Genomic DNA, 19,254 nt, shown 5'->3' with positions numbered 1-19,254 from the left:
TGATTAGTTGATGAGTTACAAATTGTTTTATATGTATTTGAGTTTTTAATGTAGGTGCAAAGTTATATATTCCATTCAAGTTCATAGATCCATTGGGTCTCATTTAGGGTTTCTAGCGGACTTGGTTGACTTATGCCCTGTACACACGATCGGAATTTCTGATGGGATAAAATCCGATGGAATTTTCCGTCGGAATTCTGTTCAAGCTGTTCAAGCACACTGTCAGGCCAAATTTCGACTGTCCAAAACGCTGTGACGTAAAACGCTACGACGAGCCGAGAAAAAAGAAGTTCAATGCTTCCGAGCATGCGTCGACTTGATTCTGAGCATGCATGTTTTTTTCTCCGTCTGAGTTCCACACAGACGATTGGAGTTTCCGATAGGATTTTGTTCTATTTCTAAACGCCGACGGAAAAAAGTCAGATGGGGCCCACGCACGTCGGAATATCCAATGAAAAATTTCCGTCTGACTTTTTTCATCGGAAATTCCGATCGTGTGTACAAGGCATTAGTCATGAAGTGGACCAGTAATATGGAAAAAACAGAAGAATGGTTGGTGGGTTGGGAGATATTTGGAATGTCAAATTAATGGTAATGGTCTTTTTAGATGGAAACATATCTTTCTTAATTAAAGGTTAAGCCTGGCTAAAGGAAGCAATGCCTGAAATTGTTTTATAATTTGGAAGTATTGAGCTGTGTAAATAACAGTATCTTATGCAGGCCCGTCGGAACACGACAGGCAAACTAAACAACTACTTGGGGCCCCGAGCTGGCCAAGGGCCCCAGCAGGGCGGGCCCTTGCCGCACCGCTGCTTCCTCCTGCAGTCCGGTCGGCCAGGTACCATAACCGCGGTACAGGAGATTCAGTTTCCTGTTCCTGGCCGGACTGACAGGAAGTGCACACACTGAGTGTTCACTTCCTTTCAGTCCGGCCCGGGAACAGCAAACTGAATCTCCTGCCGCGCGGACGCCAACATATGCCGGCGTGTGGAATTCAGTCTTGTGAGGCTCTGCGGAGGATAGAGGTAGGGTGTCTTGTGCGGGGGTATAGAGGTATCTTGGATGGTGGGGAGAGGAGTGCTGCCCATACACGTGTATGCATGCTAGAGATTGTAAGATATCCTAACAAATTTAGTAATGTTTTCGGCAGCATTCCCCCCCCAGGCCCTAACTTAATAAAATTCAGTATCCACCTTTTGTCAGGACGTAGACCAGGCCGTGTCCTGATAGAAAGAAGTGTCTTGAACATGGGTCACTAGGAAAATGTTTCTATGTGAATCTCCTCCCTTTGCTATAACCCCTGAACAGATATGAGCTCTGATCAAAGTCCGAACCTTGCTTATGGCAGCTCTCTGGTAATTTTTGCGGCCCTGTGCCACAGTAGATCCACAGAAGTAGTATGCACACTCATGGTTGTGCTGATGTTTTAGATGTTACAGAAACTTCACTGAAATCTTATGCTGGCCAACAAGAGGCATTGGATCACTGGCTTTCATTTCCAGTATTTGCTGCATGTTTTCACATGATGTTATTATCTCTCGATGGTGTAAACATGTTATTGTTATATTCTTTTCTAGCTTTCTTTTGCTTATTTTGATCTGGAATATCACGTGGTATGCCGCTGGGACTCATTGACAATAGTGAACGGTGCCTTGCCAAGCTCACCGATTATAGGACAATATTGTGGGACTGTGTCACCAGGGACAATCCAGTCCGGGTCTAATAAACTGTTGGTCATTTTCAATGCAGACCATTCCATACATGGAGGAGGATTTTATGCTAACTGGACATCAGATTCTCAGGGTGAGATATACTTTCTTGTGAACTTTACAACATCTAGAACTGTTTTAAAAAAAACATTTGTTTTATGAAATTTACACATTCTGGTTGCTGTAAGTTGCATTAGCAGGCACGACCACCACTCTAGCTTTCATGAGTGCCATGACTGTCTCCAGCCCTTGGGTACCCTTTATTATCGTCATCTTTTTTTTTCTCTTTAATAGGATGTGGTGGCTATATTCATGCAGATAGTGGAAACATCAAATCTCCAGGCTGGCCTTTAAACTTCCCTATGAATAGCAGATGCACCTGGACAATCCTGACTCATGAGAGCAGCCATCTTAAACTGACATTCAGTGAGAACTTCCATATTCCTGACAGCAGTGGACAATGTCAGAGAAGCTTCTTAAAGGTGGGAGAGAAACTCGGTTTTCTATAAGAATACTTAGTACTGCATTTTTTACCAATCCATACATGCGTTTGGTAACTTCTGCACTATTGGTGGAGAAGTTACCAAACGCCTGTATGGATTGCTTTCCATTGTGTTATACTGTCATTAGTAATTTTTCCACTTTTAGCAAGGGTTAAGAAAAACAACGTGACCACAAAAAAAATCTTGCTTCTTGGAAACCAAGGCAAGGATATAGTGGCTTTAGGTAGATGTTATTGGCAGTACTGTTACATACAGTATCTCACAAAAGTGAGTACACCCCTCACATTTCTGTAAATATTTTATTATATCTTTTCATATGACAACACTGAAGAAATACAATTTTGCTACATTGTAAAGTAATGAGTGTGCAGCTTGTAAAAAAAAGGGTAAATTTGCTGTCCCCTCAAAATAACTCAACACGCAGCCATTAATGTCTAAATGAAAGTGAAAATGTCCAAATTGGGCCAAAGTGTCAATATTCTGTGTGGCCACCATTATTTTCCAGGACTGCCTCTTGTGCATGGAGTTCACCAGAGCTTCATAGGTTGCCACTGGAGTCCTCTTCCACTCCTCCATGATGACATCACAGAGCTGGTGGATGTTGGAGACCTTGCGCTCCTCCACCTTCCATTTGAGGATGTCCCGCAGATGCTCAATAGGGTTTAGGTCTGGAGACATGCATTGCTTTGCCAGTCCATCACCTTTACCCTCAGCTTCTTTAGCAAGGCAGTGTTCATCTTGGAGGTGTGTTTGGGGTCGTTATCATGTTGGAATACTGTCCTGCGGCCCAGTCTCCAAAGGGAGGGAATCATGCTCTGCTTCAGTATGTCACAGTACATGTTGGCATTCATGGTTCCCTCAATAAACTGTAGCTCCCCAGTGTCGGCAGCACTCATGCAGCCCCAGACCATCACACTCCCACCACCATGCTTCACTGTAGACACACTTGTCTTTGTACTCCTCGCCTGGTTGCCGCCACACACGCTTGTGACCATCTGAACCAAATAAGTTTATCTTGGTCTCATCAGACCACAGGACATGGTTCCAGTAATCCATGTCCTTAGTCTGCTTGTCTTCAGCAAACTGTAGACTTTCTCGTGCATCATCTTTAGAAGAGGCTTCCTTCTGGGATGACAGCCATGCAGACCAATTTGATGCAGTGTGTGGCTTATGGTCTGAGCACTGACAGGCTGACCCCCCCCACCCCTTCAACCTCTGCAGCAATGCTGGCAGCACTCCTATGTCTATTTCCCAAAGACAACCTCTGCATATGATGCTGAGCATGTGCACTCAACTTCTTTGGTCGACCATGTGAGGCCTGTTATAACATTTGGCACCTTTCTGGTGGTAGAAGGTACCTGGTTTTAAAGGTTTCACTGCTGGTTCCCCTTAGCTGAGATGGCAGTGGCAGCACCTGAGAGCCGAGTGAAAAATTGGCTGGGGTGAAGACACCGCTGGATTCATGGGCAGGTAAGTGTTTTAATATTAAAAGTCAGCAGCTACAGTAGTACTTTAATTTTTTTCTGAAGGAGCCTAGAGCTATGATTTAAGGAAGGTGGCCCTTGACTGCATGCTTATATGCACGTGTGACCTCAGAATAACATTGTATCATGCATTTGTAACTCTGTGAATGAGGGGCCCACCAAACTTAAAGCGCCCCAGGCCCCCCAAGGTCTAATTCTGGCCCTGCATGGTCAGTGGAATTTTAATCAGGATATACTGTACCTAAATTAATTTATATTTTGTACAACAAATGGTCTTCTTGAGGGGAAAGGCTTTAAATAAAATTCCTAAATAATTTTTTGATTTGTAAATACAAAGTATACTTGGACAAATTGCATATGGTAGTTGTGTATAGTAGTCCATTACAGTAGTCTTTTGGTCGTTTGGTTCATATTAAATGTACTGGTGATTCTCCAAAGCACCAGAATTAGGTAATTGTGGCCTTTTGTAGGCTTTGTAGAAGGCAACAAGAAAGTCACTGATTAATTTCCCAGCCGAAGTCCTGAGCAGAATGTACTGTACAGGACAAATATCCACGCTATAGGGCATGACAAGTTAAAGTGTTTCAAAAATATATTTTTCTGCATGATTCATGACATATAGCTGTCATACCAAAATTTTACTTGTAAGAGACATTGTTCTAAAAGGACCACAAATATTCTTTAAGTTGGATAGTTCTCAGTTTTTTTTACCCCCATAAAAGACTCTTTGTATGTAACTAACATGCAATAATTGGGACATTTTTGTTGAATTATGCTGATTATGCATTTATCGGATGACAGACTGGCTTAAAAAAAAAGAAGCAAGAATGTAAAGAATAAGTTCCCCTCTGTGAACATGTTACACCCATATTTAGGGTGAAACATTTAAAGCAGAGATCCACCCAAAAGGGGAAGCTTTGCTTATCTGCCTTCTCTCCTCCCCCCCCCCTCTCCACTGCTACAATTGGCACCTTTTGGGGGGGGGGGGGGGGAGTGGGTACCTGGGTTTGACTTCACTGCGGAAAAGTCAGACAGATGTTTGGCCCCCCTCCTCCTTCCACCGCAGCCGAGCCATTCACATAGCTTCACTACTGCTTTTCCTAAGCTGAGATGGCGGTGGCAGCACCCAAGAGCCAATTGATAAGGGCTCCTTTCAAATGGTTCTATCCATGATTGTGATGTTTATGGTTGACCCAAGAATGTAGCACTTGGACTCCCATTGGAAAGATACTATTAAAAAAGGCCAAGGTGACAGCACTTGGGGCACAGAGGGAGCGTTTGATGGCCATAGTGGCAGCTTTGATGGGCAAAGTGGCTGCATTTGATGGGCAAAGTGGCCGCGAGATCACCGTTATCGGCGGCGGGAGAGGGCCCCCCCCTCCCGCCGCTTACCGGAGCCGTCGACAGCAGCAAAGGCGATCGAGTGCTGTCTCCTGCTGGCTGTGGATGCGAGTGAGGGCAAGATGGCCCCCACCCGTCCCCATAGCATAGCAGGGCAGAAGTGACGTCAAAACGTCACTTCCGCCCATGCTTCTTAGGCCCCGTACACACGACCAAACATGTATGCTGAAACTGGTCCGCGGACCAGTTTCAGCATACATGTTTGGTCGTGTGTAGGCGCGAGCGGGCCGAATTCCAGCAAACATTTGCCCGCCGGGCCTTTTCCCAGCGGGCAAATATTCGTGGACGTGTTTTAAAACCGTCCGCTGGAATCCTGCCCGCTCGGACATGTACGGTCGTCAGTACAGACCTACCTTACATGTCCAGGCGCCCGCCGTCCCTCGCATGCGTCGAATGACTTTGACGCATGCGTGGAAGCCTTTAAATGGCAGGCCCGCCCACGTCTCCGCGTCATCGTCGCGGCGACGACGCGGACACGCCCCGCGTATTGTTTACGCGCGGACTTCTGTACGATGGTGTGTACAACCATCGTACAGAAGCCCTCTGACAGGCATGTACGGTGAAAACGGTCCGACGGACCGCTTTCATCGTACATGTTTGGTCGTGAGTACCCGGCCTTAAAGCAATATTTTCTTGTTGTCATTTTTTCAAATGACAATTTTTTTTTTTTTTTTTTTTTTTGCATTTAAGTCTAAATATGAGATCGGAGGTCTTTTTGACCCCAGATCTCATATTTAAGAGGACCTGTCATGCTTTGTTCTATTACAAGGGATGTTTACATTCCTTGTAATAGGAATAAAAGTGATACATTTTTTTTTTCAGTGTAAAAATGAATAAAATAAATAAAAATAAATAAGAAACATTTTTTTATTTTTAAAGCGCCCCGTCCCGACGAGCTCGCGTGCAGAAGCGAACGCATACGTGAGTAGCACCCGCATATAAAAACGGTGTTCAAACCACACAAGTGAGGTATCACCGCGACCGTTAGAGCAATAATTCTAGCCCTGGACCTCCTCTGTAACTTAAAAGATGCAACCTATAGAAAATTGTAAACGTCGCCTATGGAGATTTTTAAGGGTAAAAGTTTCACGACATTCCACGAGCAGGCGCAATTTTGAAGCATGACATGTTGGGTATCATTTTACTCGGCGTAACATTATCTTTCACAATATATAAAAAAATTGGGCTAACTTTACTGTTGTCTTATTTTTTTATTAAAAAAAGTGAATTTTTTCCAAAAAAAGTGCGCTTGTAAGACCGCTGCGCAAATACGGTGCGACAAAAAGTATTGCAATGACCGACATTTTATTCTCTAGGGTGTTGAAAAAATAAATATAATGTTTGGGGGTTTTAAGTAATTTTCTAGCAAAAAAAACTGTTTTAGTCTTGTAAACGCCAAATCTGAAAAACAGCCAAGGTCCTTAAGTGGTTAAGGGGTGTGGCAGGGGGTGTGTTCTATGCCTACATATGTTTGTTAGTAGGTGTGCCTCATTCCCATTTCAAAATGTTGGGGGGTATGATAAAGGACACAAACGTATTGATCAATTATAGAATTGTAGTTTTGGTAAAGCATTATTCTAGAATTATAATTAGAACTTTCACTTTTCACTTTCCAATGCAAGTTTCAACCTCATTGGCTGTTTTGAAGCAACATAGACAGTTGATAATGAGAGGCGTTCTGTTAAATGATCTCAGATGGGTCTATTCTCTCTCTTTATGCTGCTTAGGTTTGGAGTGGTGCTGCAGAGACTGAAGAGTACCTGTTATTATCAGCCTGTGGGGATTCTGCTCCGGCTCCTGTGGTCTCTCCGGGAAGTATTGTTAAAATAATTTTCCAGTCACAAGATGATCCTGCAAGTGGCTTCTCGGCCAGTTTCACAAGCAGTAAGTTTAGCAATTACTGTGAACAGAATAATGTAAAACAGTGCCTTGAAAAAGTATTCATACCCCTTGAAAATTTCAAAATTTTGTCATGTTACAACCAAATTAATGTATTCTATTGGGATTTTATGTGATAGACCAACACAAAGAGGCACATAATTGTGAAGTGAAAGGAAAATGATAAATGGTTTTAATTTGTGGCGCGCATTTGTATTCAGCCCCCTTTTCTCTGATACCCCTAACTAAAATCTACTGGAATCTGGAACCAATTGTCTTCAGAAGTCACCTGATTGGTAAATAGAGTCCACCTGTGTGTAACTTAGGCCCCGTACACACGATAGAATCCATCCGCTGAAAAATCCCAGCAAATGGGTTTCAGCGGATAGATCCTATGGTGTGTACACTCCAGCGGATCTGTTTCCGCGGATATTTCTCCCCTGGGATGGATTCCAGCAGATCGAATATTTGCTGACATGCCAAACAAATCCATCTGCTGGAATCCATTCCAACGGATGGATCCGCTGGTCTGTATAGACTCACCGGATCCATCCGTCCGAAGGGATCCCCCGCATGCGTCGTAATGATTCGACGCATGTGTGGAATTCCTTATATGACAGCGTCGCGCACGTCGCCGCGTCATAATCGCGGCGACGGCGCGACACGTCATCGCCAGAGGATTTCGGCGCGGATTTCAATGCGATGGCATTAAAATCTGCTGAAATCCTCGAGAGGATTTATCCGCGGAAACGGTCCGCTGGACCGTATCCGCGGATAAATCCTCCTGTGTGTATGGGGCCTTAATCTCAGTATAAATACAGCTGTTCTGTGAAGCCCTCCAAGGTTTTTTAGAGAACCTTAATGAACAAACAATATCATGAAGGCCAAGGAACACACCAAACAGGCCAGGGATAAAGTTGTGGAGAAGTTTAAAGGGGTTGTAAAGGAAAAACAATTTTTTTCATAATAAGCATCCTTTACCTGCAGACATTCCTCTTTTCACTTCCTCATTGTTCGTTTTTGCTCAGAAGTTGCTCTATTTCTTCTCTGTTCTGTTCACTTCCTGCTTGTCTGATTTTACTGACCACCATGATGGGAGGACTTACTGCGGTGGTCAGTAACGTGCTCACCCCCTCCTGGGAACTACATCTGTGCAGCAGGACGCTCTCTACGTGTTAGAGACTTCAAGGAGGTGTGAATTACTGGGCGTGCCGCAATGCATACTGGGAAATGTAGTTCTTACATGAACGAGCGATGCAAACCAGGAAGTGAATGAGAGAACAGAAACTAGAATGCCGGAGGTGATATAGATGAAGGAATTTAATAGGTATTTACTAGTTTTTGAACAGATTTATTACACTATTCTGTCTGTCTACCTTGCAGAAAAAATATTTTCCTTTACAACTCCTTTAAAGCAGGATTAGGTTATAAAAAAATATCCCAAGCTTTGAACATCTCACTGAGCTCTGTTCAATCCATCATCTGAAAATGGAAAGAGTATGGCACAACTGCAAACCTGCCAAGACATGGCCATCCACCTAAACTGACAGGCCGGGCAAGGAGAGCATTAATCAGAGAAGCAGTCAAGAGGCCCATAACTTTGGAGGAACTGCAGAGATCCACAGCTCAGGGGGGGAGAATCTGTCCACAGGACAACTATTAGTCGTGCTCTCCACAAATCTGCCTTGTATGGAAGAGTGGCAAGAAGAAAGCCATTGTTGAAAGAAAGTCATAAGAATTCCCGTTTGCAAGAAGCCATTTGGGGGACACAGCAAACATTTGGAAGAAGGTGCTCTGGTCAGACGAGACCAAAATGAACTTTTTGGCCTAAAATCAAAATGTTATATGTGGTGGAAAACTAACACTGCACATCACTCTGAACACACCATCCCCACTGTGAAACATGGTGGTGACAGCATTCTGGTGTAGGAATGCTTTTCTTCAGCAGGAACTGTGAAGCTGATCAGAGTTGATGGGAAGATGGACGGAGCCAAATACAGGGCAATCTTAGAAGAAAACCTGTGAGGCCCCGTACACACAACCGAGTTTCTCGGCAGAATTCAGCCAGAAACTCGGTCGGAGCTGGATTCTGCCGAGAAACTCGGTCGTGTGTACACTTTTCAGCGAGGAAGCCGACGAGGAACTTGTGGGGCCGAAAAGAGAACATGTTTTCATATTTCCTCGTTGTTCAATGAGGAAAGTCAGCCCGCCGAGATCTCGGCGGCTTTCACACTGAACTCGACGAGGAACTCGATGTGTTTGGCACGTCGAGTTCCTCGGACGTGTGTACAGGGCCTTAGAGTCTGCAAAAGACTTGAGACTGGGGTGGAAGTTCACCTTCCAGCAGGACAACGACCCTAAACATACAGCCAGAGCTACAATGGAATGGTTTAGATCAAAGCATATTCATGTGTTAGAATGGCCCAGTCAAAGTCCAGACCTAAATCCAAATGAGAATCTGTGGCAAGACTTAAAAATTGCTGTTCACAGATCAAATCTGACAGAGCTTCAGCTATTTTGCAAAGAAGAATGGGCAAAAATGTCCCTCTCTAGATGTGCAAAGCTGGTAGAGACACCCCCAAAATGACTTGCAGCTGTAATTGCAGTGAAAGGAGGTTCTACAAAGTATTGACTCAGGGGGGCTGAATACAAATACACACCACACTTTTCACATATTTATTTGTAAAACATTTTGAAACCATTTAGCATTTTCCTTCCACTTCACAATTATGTCCTAATAAAATACATTTACGTTTCTGGTTGTAACATGATAAAATGTGGAAAATTTCAAGGGGTTTGAATACTTTTTCAAGGCACTGTAGGCTGCAGCCTACAAGTCTTAAAATATGGTTTCTGCCTTGTTTTATGAGTTTTTTTTACCCAGGTGATCCTGCCAGTAATACACTTCTGTAAGATATCAAATGATATCATTTGGTTTATTTGATTCACACTTGACACTTTAAGAGACAGCACATTATTTTTAAACCAAAGTAATACACGTCTTGTCATAAGATGACAACACTACTGTATCAAGGCTCCATGCATACTGAAGCTAAAAAAAGCTGTAAAAAAAACGCCAGTAGCTTTGCAAGGAGCCTTTCAACATTTTTTTAGCGTTTTTGCAATAGCTTTACCTCTGTAAAAAAAAACGCCAGTAGCTTTGCAAGGAGCCTTTCAACATTTTTTAGCGTTTTTGCAATAGCTTTAATTAGCGTTTTTCAGTGTAGCTTTTTTTTTTAATGGATAAAAAAATGCAAAAAAACGCTGGCGCTGCGTTTTTGAGTGTTTTTCAGCGTTTTGCGTTTTTTCCTGCCGAAAAAACGCACTTTGAACGCAAATTTTGGGTGTTCAGAAAAAAGCCAATAAACTCCAAAGCTCATTGACACTAAGAAACGCCCATGTGTGCATGGGCACATAGGCTAACATAGAGTTCAGTTTATGGGCTTTAAAAAAAAAAAAGCCAAAACGCCAATAAACTACAGTTTATCAGCTTCAGTGTGCATGGAGCCTTACAGAGAAGCAGTGTTGTCACCATAAGACAGGGCAACAAACACCTCCTCCTTTCATCTCCATAACATAGAGTGGCATGGTTCTGTAGTCTTCAGAAAACAATGTACAGTAATTGATAACAGTCAGCAGAGGAAAGTTTTCAGCTCACAAGGTTTCTGGCAGAATTAACATGTATTTTTTTGCACTTATCAAACAGATAAAACACTTTCAGTGGTAAATTTAATAGACCAAAAGGACCAAACATCAGAAACTGATTACTAAGCTTGTATATACTGTATTTGCTGGCGTATAAGACTACCTTTTACACTTAAAAAACCTGGCCAAAAAGCAGGGGTCGTCTTATACGCCGGGTAAGCTGCTCGGATGCCTGCTGGATGTGTGGTAATCAGGGGTCAAGTCCTAGGGAAAAAAGTGTGGGAACTCCCACCCAAGATCCACTCCCCCACCAAAAAAAAAAAAATTATACGCTCATATGCATAATTACGAAACCGCACGTTTTTTTTTTTTTTATCCACTGTACCTTAGTAATCCTTTATGTTACTGGCCACTTCCTGTATATGGATTCATCGGGTAGTGTGCGGGTATTCCGTCACTTCCTCGATGCCGCAATGTCTCCTGGGAGCTTTTGTCATTTGTCATAAGGTTCGCCTGCCCCTGACAGTAAATCGAGCTGGGCATCGCTGCTTAGTGAAGGATCGGCTCGGGCGGCTCGGCTGTTCTCGGCTTCTCTAGTCCTGCAAAGGGAACTGCGTTCCTGCTTTAAAAAAAGTGCAGGAACTCCGTTCCCACACGTTCCCGCAGGACTTGAGCCCTGGTGGTAATACTGTATGTAGCTTTGGCTACATACAGTATATACCGCTTAGCCAATCCTGGTGAGCGACGTATTCAAATGAATACAGAGCCTGCTCGGATTGGAGTAACAACCTCTGCCAATCCGAGCAGGCTACATACAGTAGCCTGCTTGGATTGGCTTTGAGAGTCAGAGAGGCGTGGGCTGATGATGTTACAGCCTCTACCAATCCAAGCAGGCTTTGTATTCATTAATAGAATACATCGCTCGCCGTGATTGGCTCCAGCTCCAGCAAGAAGGAAGAAGAATATGGCTCTAGAAAGAAGAAATATGAAGCGTCGGAAGCCTCGGAAGGGGGGTCGTCTTATACGGTAAATACAGGCAAAAAATCTTTAAAAACTGTAAAAATTAGGGGGTCGTCTTTAATGCCCGGTCGCCTTATACACCGGCAAATACGGTACTTTAATATTTCACCCATGAGATTTATGAAAACATGTTTTATTTAGTTTTATATAAGTTTAAAAAAGTTTAAAATATATAAGTGTATATAAATATATATAAAATATATACAGTTTAAAAAGTTTAGAATATATACATTTTTATATAAAAAAATGTTTATATAACTTTTTTATATTAAGATTTATTAAAACTTTTTTTTATATATAATTTGTCCTTTAAAGCAAACATGTAACCATTCTCCACTGCATCTCAGAAACCTGCAAGCCTATAAAATGTATAGGATCCCTGTCTTGAATTTTCTTGCTTTCTGTGTACAGAACGGTACATACTTTAGTAACTGAGAATGTACCTTGCTCTCTGTTTGGAAGCAGTGGTCTTTCTACAGAGGTCCATGGTGCCCTCTTCTGAGTCAGAGCTGTACTGCTCTAGTCAGCAGAGCTCATGATCTTAGAATAGGAGAGACGCAAGTCGCTCCGACTTATAAAAAGGTTCCTGTACGACTTCGGGGGCGGCTCGGGGCGACTTGCATTGACTTCTATACAGAAGTCATTTTGCAAATCGCCTCTGAAGTCGTCCTCAGGACGACTTGCAGAGTCGCCCCCGAAGTCGTGCCGCTGCAGTGTGAACCGACTCTAACTGACAATATATAAAAAAACTCCTAACTAGCTTTCCCCTTTTGTGTAATGTTTATGCAGTGGCTGGGGAGTTATGTTTACCATAGTTAACCCTGTCTTTGCTATGCTGGCATATCTCATTGTCAGTTGTAAATTATATGGGCACACTGTCTGTCCTAACAAAGAGTTTAAGATCTCAAGGCCTGGGTGGTACATTGTAGGTTAATGCACAGCTGTAAAAATCAAATGAAGATCTCTTTCCTGCAAAGCTAAAGTCATTTTATGTTTCCTTTACTTGTAGGATGTGGTGGTAACTTCACCAATCCGAGTGGTCGAATTGTATCTCCCAACTATCCGGACAGATATGCCAACAATTTGAATTGCAACTATATCATCCAGGCTGATAATAACATGTTTATTGTCTTGACCTTCCTCAGCTTTGAAGTCGAACGTGAGTGTTGTTATCTATGTGACAATCGGTGAACAATGTCTTGTATGTAATACAATGTACACAGCATTAAAGTTCATGTTAAATCATAAAATTACATTTTAGACACAATGCTTGAACTATAACAAGCAAGATTTAAAGTGGTATTAAACGCCATAAAAAATAAAAATGGGTCCCTGCAGGGTTATGCCATAAAGTGTTAGTGTAGTGCTACCCCCGCAGGAACCGCTGAATCTTGTGTCCCCCTATCCCTGCACAGCCAGGCAACCAGCCAGGCAACACGCATATCCAACTTGCATCCAGACACAAGAAATCTGTCTATGCCTTTTTTTATTTTTCTATTGGGGGAAACAACTTGGATAGGGTATAGGGATTATGGGACACAACTTGACTTGAAGAACAATCGATGAGGACAAACATCCTTCTCTATGTACACAAAAATAAAGATCCTGGACTGTACTCCCTCTGAAATAATCGCAGTCTCTATGGATGGTGGCAAAGTGCTTTTTACGAACCAGGAGCTCTTAGTCCCCTTTAGAGGAATAGCACAAAGTCCCAAACTGTATGCAGGAGTGTCTCCTCAGTAGAACCTTACACAGTTCTGATGCTTGTAGCTCACGTGGCTGCTTTGACTACCAGCCCACCTGGCTGCTCTGAAGAATGCCCCAGGACAAGGGATTGGGATTTAGCACAATGCTTTCCCTGGAATATATTCTATGTCTGGTATTTCACCTTTTATGCCCTTTTATGCCCCTGGGGTATGATGAGTACTCACACTATCCCTTGACTCCTGCTGCACTGGGCAAGACCTCTGTTCAGGCTTCCTACTGTGCAGATCCTCCCATGCCAGCCAGGGTGTCTTCTGCACAAAGTTAATGGCTATCCCTTTCTTAGGCCCCTTTCACATGGGGCGGATCAGTAATGATCCGCTTCCGTATGCTCCGTATGTTCAGCGGGGATCGCTCCGTTGATCCCAGCTGAGCCGGCGGATGACAGGGCGGTCCCCGCACTCCCCTATGGGGGGATCGGATGAACACGAACCGTATGTCCATGTTCATCTGATCCGCAGACGGAATGAAAAATAGGGTTTTTTCTTCCGTCTGCAGAATCGGATCATTGCGGAGGCGGACGAGATCGGGTGTCAGCGGATGTTCATCCGCTGACACCCGCAATCTTATAGGGACAAATGTATGTCCCTTTTTCATCCGCAAACGGATGAATAAAAAAGCGGACATACGGTCCCTACCAGTGCCTTCTGCCTGGGGATTGGCCTGATTCCCTCAAGTATACAGGTCAGGAACTCCTACCCTCTACCCACTAACTTCCAGAAGCTTCTCCAAGCTTCTAGAACCAGGGGGAGATACCAATAATCTGCCCTGTATAACCCTCCAACCTGGCCTAGAGTAACCCTAGCCAATTACAGACTTGCACAACTTCTATGAGTCAACAAAAATTTTTTACCTACACTAGTTGCACACTAGAGGGTGCTACACTAGTATGCCCTGCATACTAGCACATTATGGCAGACTTACCTGACAAACAGAGCCCTCCAGCACTGTGCTGTAATTAGGGTTGTCCCGATACCACTTTTTTAAGACCGAGTACAAGTACTGATACTTTTGTTTTTTCCAAGTACTCGCCAATACCGTTTACTGATACTTTTATTTAATCTCATGTGACAGTGGCACATGTGTCAGTATTTTATTTATTTTTTTACAATTTTGTTTTTGTATTTTTTAAAAATTTTACAATGCTTTCTTTTTTTAAGGTGGTGGGGGGTGGGGGGTGGACAGTGTCAGTGTGTTTTTTTATTATTTTTATTGTTATTTTTTACAATATTTTTTTTATTATGTATTGCTATTATTATTATTATTATTATTATTATTATTATTATTATTTTGTTATCAGCCCTGTTGGGGGCTATGGTGAGATATCAGGGGTCTTAACAGACCTCTGACATCTCCCCTTTGAGACAGGGAAAGGGACTAGGGACACATATTCCCCAACCCCTTTCTCAGCAGCCTCAGCTGCACTGAAAATGAATGGAGACAAGACAGCGGCTTGTATCGATAGTATCGATAGTACTAGTATCGATATCGAGACAACCCTAGCTGTAACCGTTCCTGCTGGTCCCAGGTGTTTCCATCTTCGCCTGGTCTTCCTTTTGGTCTCTGTCTTTTTGGATGTTTGAATGGCTGGGCCACTGTGCACGGGGGTCACATCACCACAGCATAGTGTTGGTGCAGTAAATGTGGTCTGAGCTGTGCATGTACACATTACCTTGCTGCTGTAATATGTAAATATATATATTCCATACCTGTGAGATTGCTGTGGAAGTGGAGAATCACTTTAGTAGTTGTTGCTACTACAGTGATCACTGCTGTATTCCTGGTCCTGTGCTGAGCAGCTACCTTCTGCATAGTGAACACTCGCATGGCGCAGTCGCCATTCACAGAATACCTTGTCTTGTCCATACTGTTTCCAATGAATACAAGGATTTCTCTGATTGGATGGGGTAGAGAGGCAGGGTGGTGACCTCATGCCAGCTATCAGTTAGAAATTTTGTCAAACATTTATTTCTTATTAGTTCCACTGGGGAGATTTTTTCTCACTTCCCATCTCTGTGACAGAGAAAGACGTCAGGTAGAGGTCGTCATCTTGACAGTAAAGCGTAGACTGCAATATAAATGTTGTCAAAAGTTTTAGCTCTTCCCACACTACTGAAAATTTCATTTTTGTATCTGTACCCTCACTGGAAAGATTTCTGATAAGAAGTGAGGTGTAATCTTCCTAACAGGAGCCTTGAGAAGTGTTGGTGGAAGGTGTCGGATCCACAGTTAGCAAAACTCTGACTTTGCAAGGGGTTTGCTATACAACTGCAGAAAGAACACTGCTTCCACACAGGGAGCAAGGGTCCTTCTCTACAGCATGCTGGCAGGAGATGGGCTTTTTTGCTCAGGCTGTGGCTGCTTTTAAAGAAAATGAACTGTAATGGCGCGTACACACGGTCAGAAATTCCGCCAACAAAAGTCAGAGCATTTGGTCGGAAATTCCGACCGTGTGTATGCTCCATCGAACTTTTGCTGTCGTAATTTCTGCCAGCAAAAGAATGAGAGCAGGTTCTCTATTTTTCCGACAGAAAAAAAAAAATTCTGATCGGAAATTCCGATCGTCGGTAGCAATTCCGACAGTTCGACCCTCGGAAGCATTGAACTTAATTTTCTCGGCTCGTCGTGTTTTACGTCACCGCCTACTTGATGGTTGAAAGTTCAGAGACCTTTTGTGTGACCGTGTGTCTGCAAGCCAAGCTTGAGCAGAATTCCGTCGGAAAACCATGCAAGGTTTTTCCGATGGAAAATCCAATCGTGTGTAGGGCATAAGACTTAGCAGACCTTTCGTGTTCTGAAAGTTTAATCGGGCTTTAAGCCCTGATGATGGGTGAACCTTATAGTCCCTGAAATTGTGTTGGCCTTTTGTTTTTGAGTTCATAAATTCTCTAGGCATGTGCATTTTGTTTCGTTCCGAACCGAAATTCGGACAAATTTTTCATTATTCGGACATTCGGATGCATGCGAATTCCCGAATTGTAATATTAACGAAATTACCGAATCCGAACGAACGTTTTCGAATCGAAAACCCGCGGATGAAATTTGATCGAACATCGAAAACAACTTCTATTCGAATCCGAAAACAAATTATATTCGAATCGAATTAGAAAACAATTAGATTCGAAAACAAATTCGAATGAAAATTGAAAGCAAATTTGAATCAAAATCTAAAAAATATAAATCGATTTCTAAAAAAGAATACTATAAAATAGAATATAAAATAATAAAACAATAGAATGAAAATCAGAGAATAGTAAAGAACAGAATGGAATTTAATAGAATGTAATTAAATACAATAGAATATGACCTGGCTTCTTCTATCTATCTTCTATCTATCTTCCATTTTCTGAAATTCGGAACTCAAATTCGAATAGAAAAATATTAGAAGAGTAGAATAATATATATATATATATATATATATATATATATATATATATATATATATATATATATATATATATTTATATATATATATATATATATTCTGCTCTATTCTAATATTTTTCTATTCGAATTTAAGTTCATTCTATATGAATTTCAGAAGATGGTTATATATATATAAATGTAATTATATATATATATATATATATATATATATATATATATATATATATATATATATATATAATTACATTTAAATATATAACCATCTTCTGAAATTCGAAATTCATATAGAATGAACTCAAATTCGAATAGAAAAATATTAGAATAGAGTAGAATAAAATATATATAAATTCGGTCAAAAACTAACGAATTCCGAAAACGAATTTAACACATGTAACGAATCTAACTTAACGAAATTAATTAAATAACAAATTAAAACTAAACAAAATTAATTTTTCCCTTTTGCACATGCCTAAAATTCTCATGAACTACTAAACCTTTGATGTGTTCATCTTGTTTTACCCCAGCCAACAATAAAAAACGGATTTATCTTAACCGTTTTTCAGCCTGTCTAAAACCAATTCCGTGGTCCCCCCGTCCACCCTGTACTACAGTGATTTACCTTTCCATGTCTTCCTCCTACAGAATTTGATGGTTGGTTTGCATGCAAACCTTATTACAATACCTGCCAAATCAAATGGGTATTCTAATTATTATTATTTTATTTGGTAGAATGACAAATTTAAGTAACGTTGTAAATGTTTTCATTTCCAGTTGGCCAATCCTGCAGAAAGGACAATGTTAAAGTGCTTAGCGGAGTGCCCCCTACAGGTAGCCATCTGCAAACACTCTGCGGCAGCTCACTTCCTGCACCAGTCAGCAGCAGAGGGACAATGTCGGTTACATTCATAACTGATTCGGATACTGCCATGCATGGGTTTGTGGCAAGCTACCGGGTGATCCGTAAGTATTTACTGCACTTTGCTTTATATGGTCACATAGGAGTTCACTGCCAACAGAACACCTTGAACTAATAAAAAAACACAATGATCCTGTGGTCAGTCATATGCAGTGCAGGTCAAACAATCAATGCAAATACAAATAAATAGATAAACGTGTTGAGCAACACAGCTATATATTTTCTCTGGTTTTATCTTTTCTAGCATTACTAAGACAAACAGTTATATAGCAAGTGGACCAGTGACAAACCATCATGGGCTCTGGCTGGTTCTCATAGCTGATACCACATGATAATGTACAGTGCCTTGAAAAAGTATTCATACCCCTTGACATTTTCTACATTTTGTCTTGTTGCAACCAAAAACGTAAAAAAAATTTTTGGGGGATTTTATGTGATAAGATCAACACAAAGTGGAAGGAAAATGATAAAATGTTTTACAAATAAATATGTGAAAAGTGTGGTGTAAATTTGTATTCAGCCCCCCTGAGTCAATACTTTGTAGAACCCCTTTTACTGCAATTACAGCTGCAAGTCTTTTTGGGGATGTCTCTACCAGCTTTGCACATCTAGAGATTGGATGGAGAGTGTCTGTGAACAGCAATTTTTTTAAGTCTCGTCACAGATTCTCAATTAGATTTAGGTCTGGACTTTGACTGGGCTTTTCTAACACATGAACAGGGCCATCTTTAACGCAGGGCAAAAGGGGAAGCTGCCCCGGGCCCAGTCATTGTTGTGGGGCCTAAAGCAGCTGCCCCTTGAGACCATGCTGCCTGCAATTGGTTGATAAGTGAATTCATGTGGGCCCAAGAAAATGTTTGCCCAGGGTCCAACCAATATTTAAGACGGCCCTGCACATGAATATGCTTTGATCCAAACCATTCCATTGTAGCCCTGGCTGTATGTTTAGGGTTGTTGTCCTGATGGAAGGTGAACCTCCACCCCAGTCTCAAGTCTTTAGCAGACTCCCCTGTATGTGGCTCCATCCATCTTCCCATATACTCTGGCCAGCTTCCCTGTCCTTGCTGAAGAAAAGCATCCTCACAACATGATGCTGCCACCCCCATGTTTCACGTTGGGAATTGTGTGTGCAGGGTGGGTCAGGGTTAGTTTTCCACCACACATAGAATTTTGCTTTTAGGCCAAAATTTTCAATTTTGGTCTCATCTGACCAGAGCACCTTCTTCCACATGTTTGCTGTGTACCTTACATGGCTCTCGCAAACTGCAAACAGGACTTCTTATGTCTTTCTTTCAACAATGTCTTTCTTCTTGCCACTCTTCCATAAAGGCCAGATTTGTGGAGTGCACAACGTATGCCGTGTACACACGACCATTTTTTATGATGAGAAAAATTCAATTTTTTAAATTGGTTGTGAAAAATGGTCGTGTGTAGGCTCCAAAGCATTTTTCTCGATGAGAAAAATGCCCATTAAAAATTTCGAAATCCTGCTCTATTTTTCACATAATACCTCTCTCATTATATGGACTTAAACAAAACACATTTAG

At 42.0% G+C, this 19,254-nt stretch overlaps 1 protein-coding gene across 1 annotated transcript in view; it reads left to right on the top strand.

Moving 5' to 3' along the window:
• The window catches only part of CUBN (cubilin), a 365,663-nt gene that overhangs the window by 274,837 nt on the left and 71,572 nt on the right, over positions 1-19,254 (top strand). The window contains exons 53-57 of the mRNA XM_040352464.1: positions 1,578-1,803; positions 2,004-2,191; positions 6,825-6,981; positions 12,650-12,799; positions 17,563-17,751. Of these exons, the coding sequence (XP_040208398.1) occupies positions 1,578-1,803; positions 2,004-2,191; positions 6,825-6,981; positions 12,650-12,799; positions 17,563-17,751 (910 nt within the window). The remainder of the gene's footprint in view (positions 1-1,577; positions 1,804-2,003; positions 2,192-6,824; positions 6,982-12,649; positions 12,800-17,562; positions 17,752-19,254) is intronic.

This window comes from Rana temporaria, chromosome 5 (assembly GCF_905171775.1).
Source record: "Rana temporaria chromosome 5, aRanTem1.1, whole genome shotgun sequence".
Taxonomy (NCBI): domain Eukaryota; kingdom Metazoa; phylum Chordata; class Amphibia; order Anura; family Ranidae; genus Rana; species Rana temporaria.
This window is presented reverse-complemented; position numbering and strand designations above follow the sequence as displayed.